This window comes from Neomonachus schauinslandi, chromosome 16 (assembly GCF_002201575.2).
Source record: "Neomonachus schauinslandi chromosome 16, ASM220157v2, whole genome shotgun sequence".
Lineage (NCBI taxonomy): Eukaryota > Metazoa > Chordata > Mammalia > Carnivora > Phocidae > Neomonachus > Neomonachus schauinslandi.
Window position 1 is genome coordinate 31872041 of NC_058418.1, and position 22779 is coordinate 31894819.

The following is a 22779-nucleotide window of genomic DNA, read 5'->3' on the forward strand; positions in this document are numbered from 1 at the left end:
TAGAGGAGAGGGCTGCTTGTGCCCTGTGTAGTGGCTCCCGGGGCTGCTGCCTTTCCATCCTGGAGTTGGGATTCTGGCCTCATGCGTCTTTCCTTTTCCTAAACACTCTAGGATCGACTATAAAATTTGTTGCCTTTTTTTCTTTAAAAGGACAAAGGCTAAAGGCCCCATCAAAATGCCAAGAGGCTGTGCACTCTGTTACATTCTTTTCCCCTGGACCATCGTGGGGGTTACATGAGAAGCACCAGGTGTCCATGTGGGTGTGCCAAGTGGGCATCGGGGTCACTGCATCTTTAGCTGAAAAACACTATTCTCATTCCATTCTTGTCTTCTTGTTTCCTCTCTTTTTTACACGTATTACTAGCTGTTACCATAGCTTTTATTGGGCGTTTTATTAATCAAGAGCAAAAGCATTGGGCTTTTATCTTCGTTAATCTCGTAACACTTTGAGTATTGACTCTATTCTAAAGTTGACCTTAAATGAGAGAATGAAGTTCACTTTCTTTTAGGTTGATGGTTTTAAAATTTGTTTAATTTCGCACCCCAGTCAGTAAAAAATGTTTTAGCATTTATATCCGTTATATGGATATCTGTCTAGAAATTTTTCACATGCACTAATATTCAGTATTTTTTTTTTTTTAAAGATTTTATTTATTTGACAGAGAGAGACACAGCGAGAGAGGGAACACAAGCAGGGGGAGTGGGAGAGGGAGAAGCAGGCTTCCCGCGGAGCAGGGAGCCCGATGCGGGGCTTGATCCCAGGACCCCGGGATCATGACCTGAGCCGAAGGCAGACGCTTAACGACTGAGCCACCCAGGTGCCCCAATATTCAGTATTGTTACAAAACACATCTTTTTCCCAGCTGAGATGAGAAAGAAGCACCTAGAACTAGTGTTCTAATGGTGTCTTCCCACGCCCACACGGTACTGGGCCAGTGTACATGCATACTATTTTGGAGACCACAGTTTTTTCACCATGGTATAATAACACTCACGGATTACAACTACTTTATAACCACTGGCTTACATTTCAAAGCTTGCCTTTTCTTTTCAGTTGCTACAGACTGAATGAAGGTCATCCCTACAATATGACTTTCACTCACTTGCTTTCTGGTGTGTTTTCATGATTGGGAGAGAGAGGGGTAAGGTTCTAATGAACCCGTCAGTGGCATTAACTGGAAGTGGAGGGCCCAGGAGAAAGTGCCAGGCAGGTGAAACCATCACATATGCCAAGCTGGGAAAATAGAAACTCGTGGCTCTAGGTGACACGTACGATGCCACCCAGCTTGTCCTGTTCTGGAGCGCTCCGTCTAAACCTTAGCAAACTACACAAGCGTTAAAATGTGCTTATTAGTTTCTCCTTAATCTCAATGTGTTTACGGTCTGTCAACACGGCAGAATCTTCTATACACTATGGGAAAGGATTTCGGTGCCTGAAGGGAGAGCAAGTCCCTGAAAGCCAGACTCTGATGCTTCTGTCCGTTACATCATCTACAGCAGGTCCTCTTAGAGGACCGTGTAGCTCGCAGGTCCCTTTCCTGCACTGAAGACATCAGTGACTGAGAAGCTGTTTTTCCTAGTACTTCATTCTTCCTCTCGATCTTTAGGGCTTCAGCCAGTGTCAACAACTGTTTAGTGGCAAAAGAGAAATTAAAACATGGGCATCTTTGAAATACTTGTTTCAAGTAAGAGCTATGGTGTTCACCTATATAATATATGGCATCTTCTCTCTTAATTCTTAACAGTGAACCTCCAATCCTTATCATTCCTTTTAGTAAAGGAAGATTTTTTCCCCCCCCGGAAAGCAGCTTTATATTTTTTCAGATTATATAAATAATACATGTTCATTGTGAAGAAGTAGAACATGGAAAAATATGAAGGAAAGGTCATCCATCTGGAATCCCACCATCCTGTGACAGCCACTGTGGGACTTTGTAATGTACTGAGACAGAGAATGTGCCTTCCAGAGACTGCTTCACCACTTCCTACAGCTGCGTAAGGTCGCCCCCCAGAGAACAAATCCCCTTTATATGTTCATAATGATGGAAATTAAGAATGTTTTCATAAAGTTATTTTGAGAGCATATTAGCATTTCTATTAAGAGGAGGAAAAATAAAATGTTTAAGGAAGAACTCTATTAATAATCTAACTTCTGTCCCCCATTTTAAAGATGTGGAAAATGAAGCCTAGAAGGGAAAGAGGCTGGTTTTGAAGCTGGTTTTGAACCTGGCTTTTCTACTGCTCATTGACTGGCTCCCACACTCCACTGAATGCGGTGGTTTCTTTCCGCAGAATACTGAAGGAAAAAAAAAATCACTGCTTGGGCTACCTCTCCTAGACCAGTATTTCTTCAGCCAGAAGCTTTGGCTGTCGTACGTCTTCGGTACCAGTATGTACTTCCTTATATGCCACTGACACTGAGGGAGAAAATGCAAAGCCCGTTAGAAGGGTCCTTGTGACACCAGCTTTCCAGCCCTAATGAACTGAATGTTCCTGCAAAAACACAACGATTTCTTTCTCTGACTGATGCAAAATCAGCCCATGTAGACAGTTCTGAAAACTACTTGGGAATCGTCCATGTGACATCATTTTAGGAAAAACAGATTTCTGTACCATACAAATAAAAAGATGAGTCAGGAGCTTCAGCATCTAGTGTGGGCAGGGGCCAGATGGGAAAGAGGCAAAATGCAAAACACCAAGCTGCAAACGGGTTCCTTACTGTACTTCAGTTTCAAAGTGAAAGCAGAGATAATTTAGTTCTGTGATCACAGGCCTCTGCACTGGCAGATTTGTAACTGCTAATTATAAACTTTGAAACATAAATAATGTTGGAACTCATTCTTGTAAAGCACTTCTAGGGTTGCATAATTGTTGTGAAGTCCCTAGTTCTGTGATGTTGGAAGCTCCTGAGGGACTGGCTGAGGACAGGCAATTCCATGGAGAGCAGCAGGTGCTTCTCTGTGCTCGGAGCACTGGCTCAGCACCGCTGGGAGGAGAAAGCTGATTGAGGTGCAGCCCCTGTTCTCAGTAGAGGATTAACATCGATCTAAACACAGAATGTAATAAGGGTTAAGGAACAGCTACGGGAGGGATCTCCTAAGGAGAGAGCATTTGAGCCAAGCCTTGATGTATGTGGATAGGAAGACATGTGAGAAATAATAAAAACCATACTCTTTCAAAAATACTGAGTACCTGAATTTGGCAGGGGACAGGAGACTTTTTTAAAAGGATGCTCGAAAAATGACTTCAAAGCTTTCTCCCAGATCCCAGGATCCTCAAGATCAGCTTTTCAATGAAGGCTCAGTGTTCACTTAAAGCTTCAACAAAACGCAGCAATAAAATAGAGTTTAAGCTATGACTTCTTAGAAGGCCTCAGATTCTATCAGGATAGAAAAATATGGTAACAAAACAGAGAGGCAATGGATAACCAAATAGTTTTTCTCCTCCTTAAGCTGAACATGGTGACTTATAAGGGGAAAAGAGATGGTAGAAGGTTTTATGAACATTTTCATCTCATCCAGTCTTTACATGACTGGGAAGAGTTGGAATAGCAGGAAGGGCCATGGCTACTTGGTTTCAAACCCACACCAAGACTCACCAAGCTGGGCGCCTGGGTGGCTCAGTTGGTTAAGCGACTGCCTTCGGCTCAGGTCATGATCCTGGAGTCCCGGGATCGAGTCCCGCATCGGGCTCCCTGCTCGGCGGGGAGTCTGCTTCTCCCTCTGACCCTCCCCCTTCTCGTGCTCTCTGTCTCTCATTCTCTCTCTCTCAAATAAATAAATAAAATCTTTAAAAAAAAAAAAAAAAGACTCACCAAGCTGTGAGGCCCTGTAGAAAACATTCTGCTTCTCTGAGCTCAGTGATAAATACCAAAAGGATCAAATTAAATGTGAAAATCATCTATTTGTAACCTATAAATCAGGACTATTTGAAGATACATTCTACTGCAGGTCAACCCCTTTGAGACTTGCTATGAGTATTTTTAGGTCTAAGAAGGAAGCTTTTTGGCTGAAGAATAACTGAATGACCTTTGATGAGATTATTCTGTTAGGATATGACCTGAGCCAAAGGCAGACACTTAACGACTGAGCCACCCACGTGCCCCGAATAGTGCCATACAATTTAAAACCAGCACCAACTAGAGATTTTAATCTCAAAACGTATAGGTTACATTGTAGTTATTAAAACAGAAAAAGACTCTGGGGCGCCTGGGAGAGCTTTTGAGAAAAGCTTTCCCTGTTCTACTGACTTGGACTTAAATCACGGCAAGGCCTTCTTACATCGGGTTCCTGGCGCCATCAGGCCTTCATCGTATGCAGTGAACGTGAAAATAGTCACCCGAATCCATTTCCTGAAACTCCTTTCTCTAGAGAACTCCAAGAAAGGCTGCCCTAGAGGATGACATGGCTGCATGATCACAGGAAGTGGGGTTCCTGAATAACTATAGAGACATCCTGACATAAATGAGAAATAAATGGGTCATTATGAACTTTGAGGTCTATTAGTTTCAGTAGCTAACATTACCCCCAACTAACAGATCACCTTTAACTGACTCTCCCTTAAGTGCAGACGTGTTGCTTATACCCACGTCAGTGATAAAGGGCACACAAATCCAGTACCCATGCTTGTGTTTTCCTCCACAGCATGCAAATGGTTTCTGCAATTCTAAGACGGTGGTGACTACAGTTAACACAAAGTGCAATTCCTAAGTTTTAATGAAAAACTTTTTAATTACAAATTCAATTACAATTTCAAGGAAGAAGATGTATCTATACATCTATTATACCAATTTTACATACATACAAAAAAAACCTGGACTTTGAAGCCCTAACATTTTAAAAGTATTCCCCTCCTCTACAGAAACCTGGTATTACTCGGTAACAGGGCAACTGATTCTAAACACAGAAAGGGATACGATGGTTGTCTGCATTTGTACCATTCACCAAGGCTACCGCCATTCTTAGCACCTGGCTTCACCAGGATGTGGTTCAAGCAAACTAGCCTCGATTTTTAGGGAAGAACGCTTTTTAGGGATTTCATTACCTATTTTTTCCTTTCCTAAGAAGCAGCTGTTCCCACCCGCATGATTCTGAACAGCGTGTTGATGTTGTTGCTTCGAATCGCATCCCGACAAGCAGTGATCACCTGGTTCTTTGGTTTTCCAACTGTGTGGGATGAAACATCAAATCAGTACAATCCGAAAGATGATTAAAAGTAAAATTATAAATCAGAGGCCAGCTTTAAAACAGCATAAAACTAGAGTAGAGAAAAGATGTATGGTGGGCAAATTTAATTTATCTTACCACTCTCCAAAAAAGGTAACTCTGTGAGGAAATTTATCACAAACCAAACCTAGGGACCATCTCAAACCTAGAAATGAAGTCAGTTTTATAGAAGAGGATCAAAGCACAGATCCACCTAACAAAGATTATTTTTTTTCCCTAAAGATTTTAAGTAATCTCTATACCCAACATGGGGCTCAAACTCATGACCCCGAGATCAAGAGTTGCATGGTCTTCGTACTGAGCCAGGTGCCCAAGCAAAGATTATTTTTCTAAAAGGAGGTCAAAGCATTGACCCAAACAACAGATTTCAGGTATAAATCTCTGGCGGTATTTCTGCTTCCTTTGATTTATTCTATTGCTCTTTTTCTATATTTTAAGTTGGACACTTAGCTCATTAATTTTTAGTCTCCCTTTTGAAAAAATGGGTATATTTAAGGCTTTCCCCTTGGGTATATGTCATTAGGTTTTCCTTGGAAGGTGCAGCAAGATCTAAGAAAAAGGGCTGAAAGTTTTCTTTCCCTCTGAAGTCTGCAGATTGACTAAAGCCAAACTGCGACCAAGCTGGGTATCAAAGGTATGCTGCTGTCAGCCCCAGTATGAATTCTAGAAGCTACCACTAGCTCTTAAGTGTTCTCACCCCCAAATCACAGACTACTTATAATGCTACAAAAAGAGACTTACCCCGCAGACGACCAGCTCTTTGAATGGCCTGATTTACTGCTTTGAGGTTCCCCAGGAGCTCCGTGTGGTTGTTACAGCGAATTTTGTATCCATTTAGCAAGTCTTTATTGAGGTCATACAGTTCCATGTAGCGGTTCTTCATGGTTTTCCTGTGTAATTCAACAGAAGTGTATTACCATCATTGTACCTCAATATGGCAGGCTGAGATGAAAACACCTGCAAATTTCTTACAGAAAGACAACACCAAATTTTTAACTTTGAAATGTTTGCTTTGAAACATTGAGAAGTTCCTATCAAAATATCCCATTTCTTCCAGATAAATGGAAGACAAGTGGCCTTTCTTGGTTAATTGGTCCATGGAACCGAGAATTATTAAGTGCCCACTGTGCTGGGGAGTAAGGAAAGGCAGGCAAGGCAAGAAGCTAGCTTCACAGTTTCTGATTAATATTCATTGGGCAAAAGTGACCTTATTCTTTTTTTTTTAATTTTATTATGTTATGTTAGTCACCATACAATACATCATTGGCTTTTGATGTGGTGATCCACGATCCATTGTTTTCGTATAACACCCAGTGCTCCATGCAGTACGTGCCCTCCTTAATACCCATCACCGGGCTAACCAATCCCCCCTCCCCCCTCCCCTCTAAAACCCTGTTTGTTTCCCAGAGTCCGTAGTCTCTCATGGTTCATCTCTCCCTCCGATTTCCCCCCTTCATTTTTCCCTTCCTTCTCCCAATGTCCTCCATGCTATTCCTTATGTTCCACAAACAAGTGAAACCATATGATAATTGACTTTCTCTGCTTGACTTATTTCACTTAGCATAATCTCCTCCAGTCCCATCCATGTTGATGTAAAAATTGGGTATTCATCCTTTCTGATGGCTGAGTAATATTCCATTGTATATATGGACCACATCTTCTTTATCCATTCAAAAGTGACCTTATTCTTAGTATTTTTAGACAACTAATAAATTCAGCTTCTGATTTTATCAAGGTTTTAAGAAACAAGCCTTAAATTTAAAACCACACTGAGACATTATTACACAACGATGAAAATGACTAAAATAAAATAAACTGATAAAGACAAATGCTGGCAAGGATGTAGAGCAACTGGAATGCTCCGGCCCCACGGATGGGAATGCAGAATGGTACAGCTACTTTGTAAAATGACTGCACAGTTTCTTTCAAGTTAAATATGCACTTACTATGAAACCCACAAATCCCCTTACAAGTATTTACCCAAAATAAGTGAAAACGTGTCTGCAAAAAAAACTGTACGCAAATGTCTATAGCAGCTTTGTTCACAATCACGGGAGTTTGGAAACAACCCAATTCAATCAGTGAGTGGATAAAGAAAGTATGGTATGTCCGTTCGGTGGAACAGTACTGTAGCCAGCAATAAAAAGTAACAAATTACTGACACAGGCAACAACATGGATGAATCTCAAAGGCATGAGGGTAAGTGGAAGAAGCCAGGCTCAAAAGGCATATACTATACGATTCCATGTGTATGACATTTTGGAAAAGGCAAAACTGCAGGGAGAGAAATTGGATCAGTGGGTGCCAAGGACCGGAGGTGAGGGGTTTGGGGGTACAGATGCAGAGAGGCACAAGGGTGATGGAAATAGTCTGCATCTTAACTGTGGCAGTAGCAACATGGTTTTGTATGTTTCTAAAATTTACGAACTGTAAACCTTAAAAGGGTGAATTTTCTGCTTGTGTATAATAAGTTATATATCAACTAAGTTGGCTTTAAAAAATAAAAATATACATATGAATCTCTAAATGAAATATAAATAATTCAGGAAAAAAAGGGATTTAGAGGTTGGTGGTCACTTTCCTCCAGTTTAGCAATCAAATGCCTAAACAACAGCTCTCTGACTGAAAAAGAAAAAAAAAAAGAGAGAGTAGAAAAGGTGCCCTGGAGATAAAGTTGGCCAAAAAAAGCAAAAACCTCATATACCTCAAAGACAACAACAGAAGAAAATGAATTGCAAAGTAAGAGGCAAAACAGTCTCAATTTACAAAGGATACAAATTCACATCTGGAAAAATTAAACTCTAACATAATTTAGTAAAGTAGTAGATTATAAAATCAATATACAAAACTTAGCAGTGCTCATATATTCAAACAAAAAAACCAGAAGATGTAATGTGGAAGAAAGATCCTATTTACAACTGCAAAAATAAAACAGTTGGGCATAAACTTAACAAGAAATAGCTAATACCTACGTGAAGGACCTAAAACATGACTGGAACACATGTAAAGACATACCATGTTCTGAGAAGGCGGAACATCCTTGTAACAATGTCAGATCAAGTTCATAAGTTTAACATGATCCCAAGAAAAACACGTATTTTTTTTTTTCTGGAGCTAAAAAAAAATGATAAAGTTCACTGGAAAAGACAAGCGCAGTAGGCAAGAAGACGATAAAAAGGGAAACAACAGGGGCTGGGAGGAGGGGCACCTAGCCATACCAGAAAACATACAAAGCACCTATAAAGAAAAAAATAGTAGTGTCAAATGAAGAGACAAGACCAATAGAACAGGATAGGGAATCCAGAAATAGACCCAAGTGCATATGGAAATATGATACATGATGAAGGCAAGCATCTCAAATCAGTGAGAAAAAACTGCCTTTAAAGTAATAGTATTAAAACAGCACAGAAAAAGAGAAAACTGATTTTACCACTGTTATGCCAAACACTGGGATAAACTCCAACTGGAACAAAGACTTAAATGTAGAAGAGGAAAACATACAAATACTAAAAGAAAAAGAAATAGGTGAATTATTCTATAACCTTGGGGTAGAAGTTTAATTAATGATCAATTTGACTACGTGAAAACTTTAAAAAGCTGCTACATGGCAAAAGCAAAAATAAATTTTAAAAAAATCAAAGGACAGATACAAATAACAAAAAACTATGCATCTCATATCACAAACAGTTAATCTACCAATATATAAACACTCAAAATAATTAAATAGTTCACACACAAAAAGAAATACAAATGGCCCTTAAAACAATGAAAAGATGCTCAACACTGCTCACAATAAAACAAAATGAAAACCACAGTGAGACCACTTCCTACCCACTGAGTTGGTAAATATCTGAGAGTGTGCCAACATACTCCATTGGCAAGGCTGAAGAGAAACGCACTCTCAGATATCACTGATGAGAATGCAAAATGATACCACACCTATGGAGGAGAATTTGGCAATATCTCGCAAAATTCTGTATGCAAGTTACCATTTACTCTGGCAATTCCATTTCAGGACTTTTTCCCAAAGATACCTCAGCAAAAAGATGAAAAAAATTATGTAACAAAGCTATGGGCTGCAGCATTATCTATAAGAGCAAAAGAGCAATCCAAATGGAGGGAACTGGCTGAATAAGCATCTAGAGAATGGGTGCTATACAGCTGTAAAAACAACAAAAAGTATCTCTGTACATGACTGTGAAGTGATTGCAATATTTTTAAGTGTAAAAAAGCCAGGCGGGATCATCATGAACGACACAGTAACTATCCGGACCAGGAAGTTCATGACTAACCGACTACTTCAGCGGAAACAGATGGTCATTGATGTTCTTCACCCCAGAAAGGCAACAGTACCTAAGACAGAAATTCGGGAAAAACTAGCCAAAATGTACAAGACCACACCAGATGTCATATTTGTGTTTGGATTCAGAACCTATTTTGGTGGTGGCAAGACAACCGGCTTTGGCATGATATATGATTCCTTGGATTATGCAAAGAAAAATGAACCCAAACACAGACTTGCAAGACATGGCCTGTATGAGAAGAAAAAGACATGAAGAAAACAGCGAAAGGAACGCAAGAACAGAATGAAGAAAGTCAGGGGGACTGCAAAAGCCAATGTTGGTGCTGGCAAAAAGTGAGCTGGAGATTGGACAACAGAAGGAGTAAAGATGCTGCAGTGGCTTTATCTGGTTGTGCAGATTTTTCATGAGAGGATCAATAAACTAATAATGTTAAAAAAAAAAAAAAAAGCGAGGCAGAGAAGAGTAACGTGCGATGATTTACCTAGCGAGGGAGGAGACGTGAATGTGTATATGTGTGTGTGTGTGTGTGCAAATTTTGATTGGTTATGTATAGTGAGAGGGAGGGAACAGGATGAAGGTAACAGGAATTAGAAGTTAGACTTTTCTGTACATTGTTTTATAGCACTGACTTTGGAACCACATAAGGGTTTTAATACATTTGTAATAAAATTAAATCAAAAAGGAAAAAATGTCAGTTCCCACAAGACCAAAGGCAAAATGAACCAATTGAAGCTAAGTATATATCAAATTTGTGGCAAAACTAAAAGAGGGGAATTATTTCAAATACAATAATTTGACGAAAAATCCCCACTGGAATATACTCTAAAGACACAAAAAAACTAGAAAAAAAGTTTTTACTGTTTTCAGCAGTCATACTGTTGATGGTAATATTGGTATTATTCTAGCAAGTACTCATGTGGATACTGGTTAGAGCCATGAGTTCCAATGTAAGAAAGAAGAGATTCAGCTTTAAAATCAAAGCTAAGAGCCTACATTCATAAATTTGAAATGGAAATAGTATGAACTCACAATACGTCTCTCATTAAAAATATACATACATTTCCTGGCTCTATCCATTGAAAAGTCCTAGAAACAGTAACCAACCTAGTGGTAATGAGCACCTCTAATGTGCAAACTATCATCTCTAAGTACCATTTCCCACTAAAAAGAACCAAGGCTCCTTAGAGAAATGGCTGATTCCTGATTCAGAACGGATGTACCAGATAAGCCTAAAACATCCTGTACAAGAAAACAAGGACCTAACAGAAATATTGGCTATGTCCAAAGGTAGCTGTAGCCAACCTGAAAAGGTTTCCACTGGCCAAAGTCAGCACAATTTAGCCATCATACAGAATAACAAAAATGGATTGAAGTACATTAAATATGTTAAAATATGAGTTTATAAGGAATTAAAAATCTCACTGGTCAACATGGAGGATGCTAGAGAACCAACTCATTATTTTATTATTATTAATACATATTTCCTTTATTTAAGTAGGCTCCATGCCCAGCACGGAGCCCAACGTGGGGCTTGAACCCTGAGATCAAAACCTGAGTTCAGGGACGCCTGGGTGGCTCAGCCGGTTAAGTGTCTGCCTTCAGCTAAGGTCACTAACCCAGGGTCCTGGGATCGAGCCCCACGTTGGGCTCCCTGCTCAGCGGGAAGCCTGCTTCTCCCTCTCCTTCTGTCCCTCCCCCCCGCTCACGTGCATGCGCTCTGTCTCTCTCTCCCTCTCTTTCTCTCAAATAAATAAATAAAATCTTAAAGAAAAAAAACCCCTGAACTCAGATCAACAGTTGGATGTTCAACCGACTGGGCCACCCAGGCACCCCCTACTCATTATTTTAAAGCTGATAATCTGTCTTTCCTTACAAACAATACCTCAGGGAACCAAATGGTCATTAATCCATAAGGGTTATGCTTTATAGAAGTATTTTAGCTAAAAAATGAAGAGAAAGTAACAGAATATCACTGTTTTTGCAAACTCCAAAAGAAATAATAGATCTAGGCAATGGTCATCAATGACTGATAATAGAATAGAAAGACACAACCAGGCATTATACGCTCCCTCATGGAAGTACAAAGCACCGCTTAAGAAGTATTCATGCCTTGGGACGCCTGGGTAGCTCAGTTGGTTAAGCATCTGCCTTCGGCTCAGGTCATGATCCCAGGGTCCTGGGATCGAGTCCCGCATGGGGATCCCTGCTCAACAGGGAGTCTGCTTCTCCCTCTCCCGCCCCCTCCACTTGTGTTCCCTCTCTCGCTGTCAAATAAATAAATCTTTAAAAAAAAAAAAAAAATTCTTTTCCTAAGTGTGATAATGTGGTTATTGTTTTTTTTAAAGGCTCACTATCTAGAATATTTGTGGCTGAAAGGATATAATGTCTAGAATTTGCTTCCAAATTTAGCCCAGTGCCTGGGAGAGGAAGAAGGTGAGCGCAGCAAAAAGACCAGAGGGGCCAGTAGGTGATGACTACTGAAGCCAGGTGGCAAGTATATAGGAAATCACTGTATTACTTAATCTGCTTTTGTATGTGTTTGAAATTTTCAACAATATGATTATTTCAAAAATCACTTACTTCTGAGCAACACCATTTTAATATATGCTAATAACTCAGGCCTTTCAGGAAAAAGACAAGCTGCTGCCCCGGGCAAACTCTTGCCTGTAATGTAGGCACAGAAACTTCATCTATCACTGGTTACTGATTTTACTATCTCCACCTCAGTCACTCTGAATGCCAAGATAAATTCTGCAAGAAGCTACATCTGCACATCTTTAACGGTTTTACTGTAAAATGTAATACACATTCGGAAAAGTTCACAGAACGAATGTTTGTACACCAGGCCCAGAAACAGGACACTGCCACATCCCTGAAGCTCCCCGACAGGCTCTTTCAGAACACAGTCCCTCCTGCCCTAAGAGAATACTGTCTTAGATGATAATCTCTTCCCTGCATTTCCTTAGAGATTCTTCATCTTGGTATGCTTCCCAAATGATATACTCTAGTGTTGTGTTTCCCAGCTATATAAAAGGAAGCATTTTGTACACATTCTCTCGAGTCTTACTCCTTTCGATCTCCATTATGCCTCTAAGATTTGTCCATGTTGTCACATGTCATCGAGACAGATGCATTCTCATTGCATGTCATAGCCCACTGGGCAATTATACCATAGTTCAGCCATTATACTGTTGATGCCAGTTTAGTCTGTTTCCACTTTGGGATACTTATGAACATTCTTGTACAAATATCCTGGTTTATATGTCAACACAAGTTTCTCTAGGTTATAAACCAGGAGTAGAGTTACTGGGTCATAGAGAATGCCCATTTCCAACTTCACTAACAACGCCAATTTATTCTCCAAAGTCACTGTACCAATTTACACTCCTACCGGTAGCATTTGAGAGTTACTATTCCATATTACTGATATTTTTAACCTTGCACCTGTCCTAGCCTGGTAAATACTCACATGTTCCTCATCAGACGAGCATCTTCAGCTCGGACCAGCAAACTTCGGATCAGGTTAGAATTATCAGCCATCTCAGCACTGAGCTTCTGATGCACTGAATGATATTCATCCACCTGAAGACCATGAACACTCAGGAATTAAAAAGACCTCACAGACTTGTTGAAAACTAGTCATATTGAGAAGACACTCTCTGCCATACACTGAGGCCCTTCTCTTTCCCCTATTTACCTGTACCATCTCGACTGTCCCCCACTGTTTCACTTCCTCATCAATGAAATAATTAGTCTACGCTGCCTCCAACATGCACGATGACATTCCATCTGGATCTTTCCATGTCTTACCACTGGGAGCCCTAGCAACATACATAATATTTTAGAGATCTGGGGTAAGAATATAGTTATGATTTAGGGCCAGTCACGATCCTTTTCTTTTTTCTTTTGAATCTGGGTTGTTGGAAAGCACTGAACCAACACAGCAACGTAACTACAACAGATAAGTAAAGGGGCTAGCAAAGGAAAAGGTTAACGTGACATATTTTTAAAAAGTATTCCCCTAAACCAAATAAAGCAGGGTGGTCTAGAGCTAAACCGCTCACTTTTATAAAAGAAATCCTCTAACTAGTGAGCCCTCTACAACTAGTTGAAGGGGGCACCTGGGTGGCTCAGTCGTTAAGCATCTGCCTTCGGCTCAGGTCATGATCCCAGGGTCCTGGGATCGAGCCCCGCATCGGGCTCCCTGCTCTGCGGGGAGCCTGCTTCTCCCTCTCCCACTCCCCCTGCTTGTGTTCCTCCTCTCACTGTCTCTCTGTCAAATAAATAAATAATCTTTAAAAAAATAAATAAATAAATAACAATAAAAAAAATAAAACTAGTTTAAGTTTAACAATTCTCAAAAATTCTTTAAAACGTGACTGTCATTATAACATACACACGTTTGGGGTATCATTCATCTCCTAAGAGAAACATTTCAAATATTATGACACTACCACGTTCTCACAAATGCATCCAGTGGGTGACCTCACCTTAACTAGCACCTTTCGTAATTCCTCAAAGTAGACAGGGAAATCTGCTTCTACTTGAAGGTCTTCAACAGCAAAAAATGATGCCATCGACTGGATGATATCACCAGCCAAATCAATATCATCAGTATTTACAGTGATCTATCCAGGGGAAAAAAAAGAGACGAGCTTAGCATCCTCAATGCTAAAGACAAACCCAGCTGGAACAGTATCAGAATTTCCCCATATTCAACATATTTACTGAACCTAAATGTTGCGGTAAATAAGACAGGGGTTAGCCCTGGAGGAAATTACAAACCAGGTGAGTCACACTTCTAGCAGCCGGCTAAAAGATCAATCGTCTGGCCTTGTAAACTGAACAACAAAATCATTCAAGCATTGAAAATGTTTTTGTTCACCTCTGTATTCCCATCTCTTCCCAACTTAGACAAGGAAGGGCTGAAAGGAAGGATGGAGGAAGACAGAACACCACCATTCTAGATTACACCCCAGTGTCTAAAACAATTAACAATAACAGACTATATTGAAACACATGGTTTTACAACCTTGAGACTGGTGCCACCCACCTTACCTTGCACTGAATGGTCAACAGTCCATAAGAAATCTATGCACGTGACAGTAAACGTTACCTCTCCACTAAGCTTTATCTTTATATACAGCTGGCCACCATTCCGTAAGGAAGTGAAACACACTTGAAATGGAGCATTTTGAATGTTAGTGTCTTCTGGTAACAGGAAGTTCTGGTTGAGCCATATAACAACCTTAAAAATTAATAGGATGAAATGAACTTCCATTTTTAAAGGACAGTCATTCTTAAGAATTACCCTTCTTTCTAGATTTATTGCTTGATTAAAAAAAAAAAAAAGAATTATACTTCACACCCCCTCCCACCAAGAACACACTAATCACACTCCTTTTTCCCACCCCATACATGATCTTAAGTAACATTCATAATGTCTGGCCCCACAGCATGCATGACTTTAGAGCATTTTCAGTGTAGACATAATCTTATATGGAATGTAGGAACGCTTCGGGTATGATGCTAAGTCTGTTTATACAGTAGCTCTTCTGTGGCTATATCCTGGACAAACTATTCCATTCCATCCTTTAAACAAATTTTAAAATGAAGTATGCATGCAAACGCATGAGAGACACAGAGATACACCCACACAATAAGTAAAAAGTAAGTTTTAATATTCGTAACAATAGCAGTACTTACACGGATAGAAGCACAAGGTCCACGTAAGAATCTACATTAGAATCTACGTGACTACAAACCTCCCTGAGATTTCTCAAGTCCAGCCAAGGTTAAAGGCCACTAGTATTAGTCTCTTACCCTGTATAAGGTACTGTCACACCAAGTTTGTAATCTGCAGGGGCCCCCTGTGAGGTGGAACCCTCCTCCCTTACAGATAAGGGCATTGAGGCCCAGACTGGTGAGAGCTGACAGCACTAAGAATATCACAAAGAATTTAATTAGTTAAGGTAGCATCTGAACCCAAAATGTTCCCAGCTCCAACTCCCACTCTCTTTCCATTCTGAAGCAGGTTCCTCCTAGAACACTGCGTCAGGACAAGTACACCAAGACCATGACAAAAGAAAGAGAGGAATTCGAAGCTGGTGAGAATTTACCTGTAACTAAGGATTGCTCAAGTAAATAAGGTATGTGTTTTTTCAAAGTGAGAGGAGGTATTCTAGCAGTGTTTTCATCACAGGTTATAAGCCAGCGCCAAACTACCTACCTCTTTCATGTCATAATTACTGCTACCAAATAACTCATTCATGTCATCTCCCCCTCCTATGAAAGAACATCCAAAGGGTTCTAAAGTGCAAAAACATTGAGAGAGAAAAGCCTGACACTCACCCTCTGTGCCCGTTCTGCAATGACAAAGTTGACATAGCTGAGTGGCTCTCTGGCAGGGTCAGGGCTGGTCAGCGCATACATGGAGAAGCGGGGAAGCTGTCTTGTCAGTTCAAACACATGAAACTGGGTGCTATGGTCAACCAACGGAGCACAAGAAGAGAAATGGGTTGCATGGAATATTATTTCAAAATGCAAGGCCCAGAAAATAACTATGAAGTCACTACTGGGTCATCGAGTTATTTACGGGTTTCGCTGAAGGAGAAAAACCCAAAAACCTTGAGAGTTAAGTACTACTACAGTAATGGGGTTTGGGATTAGCGAGAACATGAGTCTTATACATACACACAGACATGCACCAAGGGTATAAAATGCCCTTTTTTATTTTATTTATTTATTTTTTTTTTTTTAAAGATTTTATTTATTTATTTGAGGGAGAGAATGAGAGAGAGAGAGCACATGAGAGGGGGGAGGGTAAGAGGGAGAAGCAGACTCCCTGCTGAGCAGGGAGCCCGATGCGGGACTCGATCCCAGGACTCCAGGATCATGACCTGAGCCGAAGGCAGTCGCTTAACCAACTGAGCCACCCAGGCGCCCGCCCTTTTTTATTTTTTTTTTTAAAGATTTTATTTTTATTATTTATTTGACAGAGAGACACAGCGACAGAGGGAACACAAGCAGGGGGAGTGGGAGAGGGAGAAGCAGGCTCCCTGCAGAGCGGGGAGCCCGGCGCGGGACTCGATCCCAGGACCCCGGGATCATGACCTGAGCCGAAGGCAGTCGCTTAACCGACTGAACCACCCAGGCGCCCCGCCCTTTTTTATTTTTGAAAGATTTCAAATTAGGGAAGGAAAGGTCATGGGAAATCTTGCCTGGGTGGGTAGAACCATCAAATGGCTCCTCTGGCCCCCCCCCAAAATCCATGGCACAACAGAAAATGTACCTATTTGCCCTCCTCTAAGTGCTGGCTAGAAATGAACTGTGATTGCAGAGAGTCACCTGCTTCTGTAACCCACGAAGGTTTTCAAGTGCAGATCCACAGGGACATCTTTGGGAGGTGTAATTGGGATGCGGATGGAGCTGGAAAGGTTGTGAATGCTGGGGTGTACCACGTGGCTTTCACCTAGAAAAATTCCCTCGGCAAAAATCAATACTGCTCGGATGATGGTGTCTACAGAGAAGAAAGAAAACAGCAGTTCAAGAACCACTCCAAGATGGCAAAGGTATCCACGGACACCAGCTATAAATAATTTCTTACCGTTAGAGGTGGAAATACACAATTCTGCATGAGCAGCCTGGGTCTCATGCCCCAGATTGACCGAGAGGGCGGTGTGCAGCTTGGTATTGGCTGGGATGATACCCCGAGGTCCATCAGCCTCACTCTGTGGACTGCTCAATTCAGCCTGTGAAACATGCCCCCACTTCCAACTCAGTCACCAAAGCAGTGAACTCATGTCAATTTTAAATAATATGGTTATTCGGCTTCAAAAGATTGACTCCCAACCATCTGATATTAATCTGATTCTTTAGAATTCAGAGGGCTCACCTCATTATCACTCCCTTTCTCTACCCAGCCTCTTCCCAAGGGAAAAATTCCCTGTCCCTTTCTGTGGTTCAGGTTCACCGTACCCCACCATGCCTTTTATAGTTTGGGGGTTGTTCTTTTTATTTTTTTTAAAAGATTTTATTTATTTATTTGACAGAGAAAGACAACGAGAGAGGGAACACAAGTAGGGGGAGTGGGAGAGGGAGAAGCAGGCCTCCAACTGAGCAGGGAGCCCGACGCAGGGCTCGGTCCCAGGACCCTGGGATCATGACCTGAGCCGAAGGCAGATGCTTAACGACTGAGCCACCCAGGCACCCCTGGGGTTGTTCTTTTAAACTAGCAAAATTAATTCACTTAATAATAAATTCAAATACAATTTCCCATGACAAATTAAAGTCCCACCTCCCAGCTCATCCTCCAGCCAGCTTGCTACCTACACACACACACACACACACACACACACACACACACACACACACAGAGGTTTTGTGGTTGTCAACTTTTGTTGTTTTTGAAAAAGGTAAGAGATACTCTATACATATTGTTCTTGCATTTTTTCACTCAGTAAGGCCACAGATATCCTTCCATATCAGTCCAACTACATACGCCTCATTCTCCTGAGCTGCTTCATATCCTCCAGCACACTCCTTACTACTGATCAACCTTTCAGTTGCTTCCAACTGTTCACTACCACAAACAGTGCTACCGCAAATGTCTTTGAACACGTGTGCAAATATTTCTATAGTTCAGCTGCATGGAAGTGGGATTTCCAGATTAAAGGATACGTGCCCTCTCCCCTCTGACCCTGGCAAAAAGGCCAAAGCAATCCGTGCTTCCGCCAGTGGGCAGGAGGGGCTGACACTCAGTCTTCCTTCACATTTGTCATTCCCACTTCTCGAGACTCCCACTTCCCCTAAGGAAAATTTCCATTTCCATGAGGACCTACCTTGGCGTTTTCCTCATAGTTGCGGAGTTCCAGCAACAGATTCTGTTTTTTCTGACTCAGCTCTCGGATCAGGTCCTGCTCTACGCTGGTGTCCATGAGGTTCCCTCTCATCTCCGCTGTGCCTGGCAGGTAGCCCCGGACTGCGCAAAAGGAAAAAAACCCTCACCACATGGAAGAATACCCCGGCATAGCCAGCCCTACTTTTAAATCATCAACTGTCTGTTCTTAAAAACCAAAAACCTAAGTTCTCATCCCCCCCAACAAGGTGACTTTATTAGGATGTGAGGATATCCATACAAACACTTTATAGTGAAATTTCCTGACCGAATCAAATTGAAAATCTGATTTTTCAAGGATTTTTCCCATCCCAATTTACTTTCACCGTCCACTGCGCAGCAGATGAGCTGTGTGTGGCCATCCATCAGGTAATCTCCCTCCAGCACACCAGCAATTGCAGAAGAAAAGTTGTCTTTAAAGATAACCTCCCCAGTTCGGTCACTTCGAGCATCAACCTAAAAATAAAATAAGAACTTGAAAAATAGCTTATGCTGTAATTAAAAAAAAAAAACAAAATTTTAAAGTCAGAATCAGCTCTAAAAGTCAGCTAGTCTAGCAGTTTTCAAGAGTGCTCCATGGAGCCCCATGGCTTCTCAGGAGACACCTATGACACCTGGGGCTAAGGGGACCATAAGGGGCCACAACCAGCTAGACTTTCTTCTTTTTAAATAAAAGCTGTTTTACTACTGGCCTTTACATAATGTCATTTGGAGAAATGGGTTGCCAGTTCATATACAGAAAATAGGGCAAGTCCAAAATGTCTGGGTTCAGATTCCAGCTCTGCCACTTACTATCTTTGGGATCTTAGGAAAGCCTCTTATCCACTCCCTGCTTGGTCACTTCATCTGAGGGTCAAGAACAAGAACCTGAAGAAAATAACTATACCTACACCCCACAGGATTAGAATGAAGTTAACACATTAAAGCACTTAGAACAGGGGCGCCTGGGTGGCTCAGTTGTTAAGCATCTGCCTTCGGCTCAGGTCATGATCCAGGGGTCCTGGGATTGAGCCCCGCATCGGGCTCCCTGCTTAGTGGGAGCCCTGCTTCTCCCTCTCCCTCTCCCCCTGCTTGTGTTCCCTCTCTCGCTGTCTTTCTCTCTGTGTCAAATAAGTAAATAAAATCTTAAAAAAATAAATAAATAAAGCACTTAGAACAGAGTCTGGCACATAGATGTATACAGGAAATGTGAGTTCTACATAAAAACGTTACCTTTATCATATATGCATATAAATTATATTTACATCTAAAGTTTGAAAAACACCAAACACCAAGCTAGCTCAACCTTCCATCATATAACCTTTTATAATAACCCTGTTTAAGAGTCTCTCTTCCATGTAAAAACTATTGAGATACCCCAGCGAGCCCTCCCATCCTCACTGAGTTTCCCCTTCCCAAGAAAGGCAAATAATGAATGATCAGAAACAAATGAACCTGAAAAACAACAATGAAGGATAACCACTTAAAATGATGACTTTTGTTTCAAGCAAGAACAAGTGTTATCAATAAAAGGGTAGCTATAGAAAATCTGGTAGAGCAATCATTTCAATGGCCAGTGCCATTCACCATTTTTGTCTGTTCATGAACATCCTTCTGGGCAAAACTTCGTAACAACCACAACCAAAATAAAGTCATTTAGGTCATAGCCTACTACTAGCTCCTACCCCTTGTCTGGAGAATGTCACATTCAAGTATCCATGCTCTCAACAACAACATGTAAGCCTGATAATTACCATTGCTGAAGTTTGTGAAGTAATTAATGGTTTGTATTTACCAAAGCCCTTAGCACATTAACTCTCAGGGCCCCTGGCTGGCTTGTCCGTGGAGCATGCAACTCTTGATCTCGTGGTCCCGAGTTCGAGCCCCATGTTGAGTGTAGAGATTACTTAAAAAAAATAATAACCCTCTAACTCAGACTGAACTGAACTTACTTCTGCATTTATACAATACTTTACAAATAAGAATTCATTTACTATGAAGCAAGGCTACAAATTCGTATTTCTCTGGATATTCTGCTCTTTGCTTTATCCAACATGGAGGTTTTGCCCTGGAGCAGAGAATGGCCCTCCAATTCAACAAACGACCTACTAAAGGTAAAGTTAATCGGTTGCTTACATTCATTTGGTATTTCTGCACCTATATTCACATGCTGGATCTGTATATTTCCCTTTTGTATGCTATTTCTGTGAAGTGTAGATATCAGTTTTTCTACTCATATAATGAACTGTTAATTTTCTTACCTTTTTTTATGTTCTGGAACAGATTATATAATAGAAATTCCTTAAAATTTTGAAAGCATTTAACTCTAAAAACATCTAGGTCCGGAGTCACATTTGGTAGGTAACTTTTTATTTTTAAGGTAACTTTTAATTAACTTCTCAAGTCTAGTTTTTTAATTCTTGACTCAATCACAGTAATTTAATTTATATTTATAATTTATATTTATATTCCCCCAGAATACGGTCCATTTTACAATTTTCATGTTTCTTACCAAAGAACACAATCTTCCCTTATAATTTTTTTGTTTTTTATTTTTTTAAAAGATTTATTTATTTGCAAGAGAAAGAGAGAAACTATGTGCAGTGGGAGGGACAGAGGGAGAGGGAGAGAGAGACAATCTCAAGCAGACGCCCCACTGAGTGCAAAACCTGGATGGGGGGCTCGATCCCATGATCCTGACATGATCACCTGAGCTGAAATCAAGAGTCAGATGCAACCAACTGAGCCACCCTGGCACCCCAGTCTTCCCTTATCATTTTTTTTTAAATGTTTTATTTATTTATTCATGAGAGTGAGAGAGAGAGAGAGGCAGAGGCAGAGGGAGAAGCAGGCTCCCCGCCTAGCAGGGAGCCCAATGCGGGACTCGATCCCAGGACCCTAGGATCATGACCTGAGCCAAAGGCAGAGGCTTAACCATCTGAGCCACCCAGGCGCCCCTTCCCTTATCATTTTTAATGCCCACGCCAAAGACAAAACCAGGTAAAGAAGCAGGAACCAACACAACAGTTCTATAGAACCTGTTCTTCACACAACACCAGAGGAAGGTTACAAGGTCCTGGCCAAAAGCAAAGAAAAACCAAAGAAGAAAAGGCAGGAATTAGCACTTCCTTCAGGCAATCCAGCACTGTCACGCAAGAAAGCTAGGGCAAATGGTACCCATGGAGATCTGGCAGCTACTTAGTTTCTAACAAGACAATCCTGACTTGCCAGAAGTCTGCAGAAAATTCTGATTTGAACTTAAAAAAGGAAAGAAAGCAAAAAGATTGTATTTTGAATTTTATGGCTGGGAAAACAATATGATAACATGATTCTTCCCATTAACTCTAAGTTTTCAGTCAGTCTTAAAGATTTATTAGAGAAGAGCTATACAAACAGTTCATTATTTGCTTATTAAAATTCCTTTTTTTACGGTCCTACACCTATGATCAACCTGATTAAACTGATTCTCATTTCTTCAAGGAACAGATTTAGAAAGATCTTCCCAAAGATTTTTCTCCCAAATCAGGCTTTTAAGACCAAAAGGACACTCATTCACTTGTAGTACTGATCCTATGGCAGGAAGAAAAAATGTGCAAAGATTATGAAGTTAACTTTGAAAGCACAGCCAAGGAAGACAAGTTTATATTCTCGTGTTACTGCTTCTGAGTTGTGCAGCCTGTCTATCTCAGACAAACAGTCTCTGAATTATACCTGGACTCTGTATTTCAACTTACCTTCCCATTGGACCAACCAGTTATCAGTTCACACACTCCATCAGAATTAAGGTCGAAAGCGTGAATGCTCATGGCATGATTTTTGGACTGAAAAAGAATTTCAGTAATTAGTCCAGAAGTCTTTCAATACGTATAAAATCCCTGAATATTGGAGGCTGAATTACACTAACTTTAATTCTCCAGTATCGGGCTGTTTTGTCGTAAACTCCAACTGTGCCATTGGAAAGGGCATAACCAAATCGACTGCCATACATGGGGCAAAGAGAGGTGATTATCTGCAAGAAATAACACATAAAAACACAACATCTTCCCATTAAGGTTCAATTTGATGCGAAGTACGGCTTCATAAAATTGCATGCCTTGCTACCAAGTGTGTTAAAATTAGATTTAAATCTGTTAGAGGGGAATGTATTCCTCTTCTCTATGATCCATGTCATCTATTTCAGAGTTGGGTAATCAGAATTAAATAAACTCACAAAGTTTGCTGTTTTAGATCAAACTTACGTGGCAAGTTTCAGCAAATTATTTTTAAAAAAACAAAATTGAGTGATTAAGGATGAAATAAAGTGAGTATGTAAGATACAGAAAATGTACAACAGACACTGTTATAAACACTAACTCAAAAAATGTTTTAATATCCT

At 40.7% G+C, this 22779-nt stretch overlaps 1 protein-coding gene and 1 pseudogene across 1 annotated transcript in view; one reads left to right on the forward strand and one right to left on the reverse strand.

Moving 5' to 3' along the window:
• Positions 1-4706: 4706 nt before the first annotated feature.
• Positions 4707-22779, reverse strand: part of BBS2 (Bardet-Biedl syndrome 2) — a 32598-nt gene continuing 14525 nt past the window's right edge. Inside the window, exons 6-17 of the mRNA XM_021705814.1 lie at positions 22309-22413; positions 22139-22225; positions 18746-18881; positions 18370-18509; positions 17136-17280; positions 16877-17048; positions 15881-16010; positions 14646-14777; positions 14020-14157; positions 12999-13111; positions 5967-6115; positions 4707-5165 (exon numbers count right to left, since the gene is read on the reverse strand). Coding sequence (XP_021561489.1) covers positions 5059-5165; positions 5967-6115; positions 12999-13111; positions 14020-14157; positions 14646-14777; positions 15881-16010; positions 16877-17048; positions 17136-17280; positions 18370-18509; positions 18746-18881; positions 22139-22225; positions 22309-22413 — 1554 coding nt within the window. The 3' untranslated portion in view covers positions 4707-5058. The remainder of the gene's footprint in view (positions 5166-5966; positions 6116-12998; positions 13112-14019; positions 14158-14645; positions 14778-15880; positions 16011-16876; positions 17049-17135; positions 17281-18369; positions 18510-18745; positions 18882-22138; positions 22226-22308; positions 22414-22779) is intronic.
• Positions 9473-9957, forward strand: LOC110594275 (annotated as a pseudogene).